A 2,500-nucleotide genomic window follows, 5' to 3' on the forward strand; every position below is an offset into this window, starting at 1 on the left:
CTGATACTGATACAGATGAATTTAAATTCGTTCTTGATTTTGCGCAGAGCAAAAATAAATTCGTCTTTTACTTCTCTGGACTATTTTTGCAAGCTTATGTTCTTGCACTACTTGTGTCTTATCTTCACACTCGTGTCAATGTAAGTACTGTAGGCTGTATGTAAACTTCTATTTAGCTAAGAGAGTAGAATGGGGAGAAGTGGGCCATAAATCTAATTTTTCTTCCAAATATTCTAGAACTAAAATTTCTCTACCATGAAAAGAGATGACTAAACTATTTTTGCAACCATCCATAAGCCATAAACTTTTATTAATTATAAAAAAACAAAAAATAAAAAAAAAAAACAAACCAAAACAAAACTTGAGTTTTTATATAGAGTAATATCCACTAAACATGCCCAAAGAATTCCTGAAGAACAGCAACAAGTAACATGTAGAATGAGACATGACGCCTGTTAGGCAATATTACAATGTTTTTTTCCGATAGAGACATTGTTGTTAATGACCAGGCACTCATTTTACACCTGAGTATAGTGAGAGAATGTGAGTAAAGAGCCTTTGCCAAGGACTCATGCGCCGAGTGAGGCTCGAACCCAGGACATTCTTATCCGAAAGCGAGTGTCATACCACAAGATCACCTAGCCGCAAGTACAAACAAGTCTAGAAACAAAACATAATCGAAATAAAAGTGACCAACACATTTTATTTGTTTAAACTTTTTTTTTTCTTCTTTTCATTATTGCATTCAAATTAGGGAAAAGTCAATATGGGATGGGGAGAAGGGGAAGGGTGGGGGGTGGGGAGAAGTGACCCAGGGCAGAGTATTAACCTTTGATATGTTTTACCCCCCCCCCCCCCCCCCCATAACATCGTTATTGATAATAAACTCATGAAAATAAAGCAAACAAACAAAAAGCAAAAAAAAAAAAAAATCAAAGGAAGAAAGAAACAAGTCTAAACAGTTTTAAAAACATACAATTGAACTTGTGCTCACGGCAGCAGCCTCTTATGGTTCACACTACTATGTTATGACGATCGACCCAATCAGCAAAGTCTGGTCCGCATTCGTGCACCATCGCGAACCCGCCGGGTAGCATCGTCACAACACACCTTTCGACTAGATGCTCTGCCGTCTCGGGTTCTTGTCCACAGCGGGGACATATTGGACAGGTAGTAAGACCCCACCGATGTAACGCACTTGCTGTTAGGCAGCTCCTCGACCGAAGCCGATTCGCAGCCACCCAATGTATCCTCTTACTGGTATCAAAGCCTCGCAATTTCTCACCAAGCTTAGAGGAGTGTAGGTCCCCTCCCCCTCGAGGGATTGAATTCGTCCAAACCGACTTCCATCTCGTATGTGCAGCTCTGTCCGTAGTCAGGGATTCTGCGTACAAGGGTTGCCGGGACTTATTTCGGCTCGAAACGGGGGCACCGTCCATGATGCGCATCAGAGGGGTATCCCCATTCCCTCTCTCTTTGATCTTACTCACGGCAAATTGTATAAGGCGGCCACCTTTAGTGGTGGTCATCCTTTAGCTGGTCATTTTTTATCTTTATTTTGTTACTACATAAGTTAGCTACTCTGTAATGCGGCCGTGGCCACTTATTTTGGGGACAAAACAGCCCTTGGAGTGAGTTTGTAGCTGACGTTTTTCTGTAGATTCCATACTTCAGAACCAGGCTGGTCATGGCCCACTTCAACCCATGTGCACATGATAATGATAATGACACAAAAGAGACATAGAAGCTAATTATGAGAACATAAAAACATAAATACAATTCATTCTAACACTTTTTCTTTTTCATTCTTGACATATATACATTTGCAAGTGATTTAAGTACGTGGATAAATCAGGTTTTAAAAAATGTAATTGAAGGTTGCTTCAGTCTTTGTTTGAAATTAAAGAACCAAAAGAATAATGCATCTGAAATAAAAACTGATCACATGAATTTTTATAATTTTATTAAAATATAATCCAACAGTTTCAAAGGTATGAGGAGATGTCTACTTCTCCTATCTCTTCTGTAATAGTGGGTTTGGATTCGTTACACGACATGGCATATAATCTGATAGGCCACACCTGAAGGAGATAGAGCTGGGGCAGTCTTCATTTAATGCACCGGTTAGGTTTTCTGGTGGCTCAGGTGTGATGGATTGCCATTAGCAGTGGCATGTTCAAAATATCTTCACGGAAGTTACTAGGAGGGGTATTACCGATTGATATTGATGCTGGTTTGGAAGCCCTGAGGAAACGTTGGTTTCTCTTTGTTACAGGTCCAGACCAATCAACTCTAATGAGATATTGGTCATGTTCAGATATATCTACCACTGAGCCAGTGCTATTCCATTTGGTAGGGTTCCTTCCAGTTTGATCCTGAATAAAACATTTGTCACCCACATTTAGAGGGGGCAGTGATTTAGCATGCTCATTTAGAGCCTCAGATGACATTGTGAAATGTGTACAAAGTGCTTCCTCTTTGTTGGTCCACACTTTTTTAC

General features: G+C 40.1%; 1 protein-coding gene across 11 annotated transcripts in view; it reads left to right on the forward strand.

The window, feature by feature from the left end:
- LOC144965119 (uncharacterized) overlaps positions 1 to 2,500 on the forward strand; it is a 54,960-nt gene that overhangs the window by 356 nt on the left and 52,104 nt on the right. For 4 of the 11 annotated variants that reach the window (XM_078900059.1, XM_078900062.1, XM_078900063.1 and 1 more), the window contains exon 1: positions 1 to 140. This exon is cut by the window's left edge. The exons of the other annotated variants lie outside the window; for them this stretch is intronic. In XM_078900059.1, coding sequence (XP_078756185.1) covers positions 1 to 140 — 140 coding nt within the window. The remainder of the gene's footprint in view (positions 141 to 2,500) is intronic. 11 annotated transcript variants of the gene reach the window in all.

Source organism: Berghia stephanieae, chromosome 2, assembly GCF_034508935.2.
Source record: "Berghia stephanieae isolate SIO BIC M18660-M18661 chromosome 2, UCSD_Bste_1.3, whole genome shotgun sequence".
NCBI classification, from domain to species: Eukaryota; Metazoa; Mollusca; class Gastropoda; order Nudibranchia; family Aeolidiidae; genus Berghia; species Berghia stephanieae.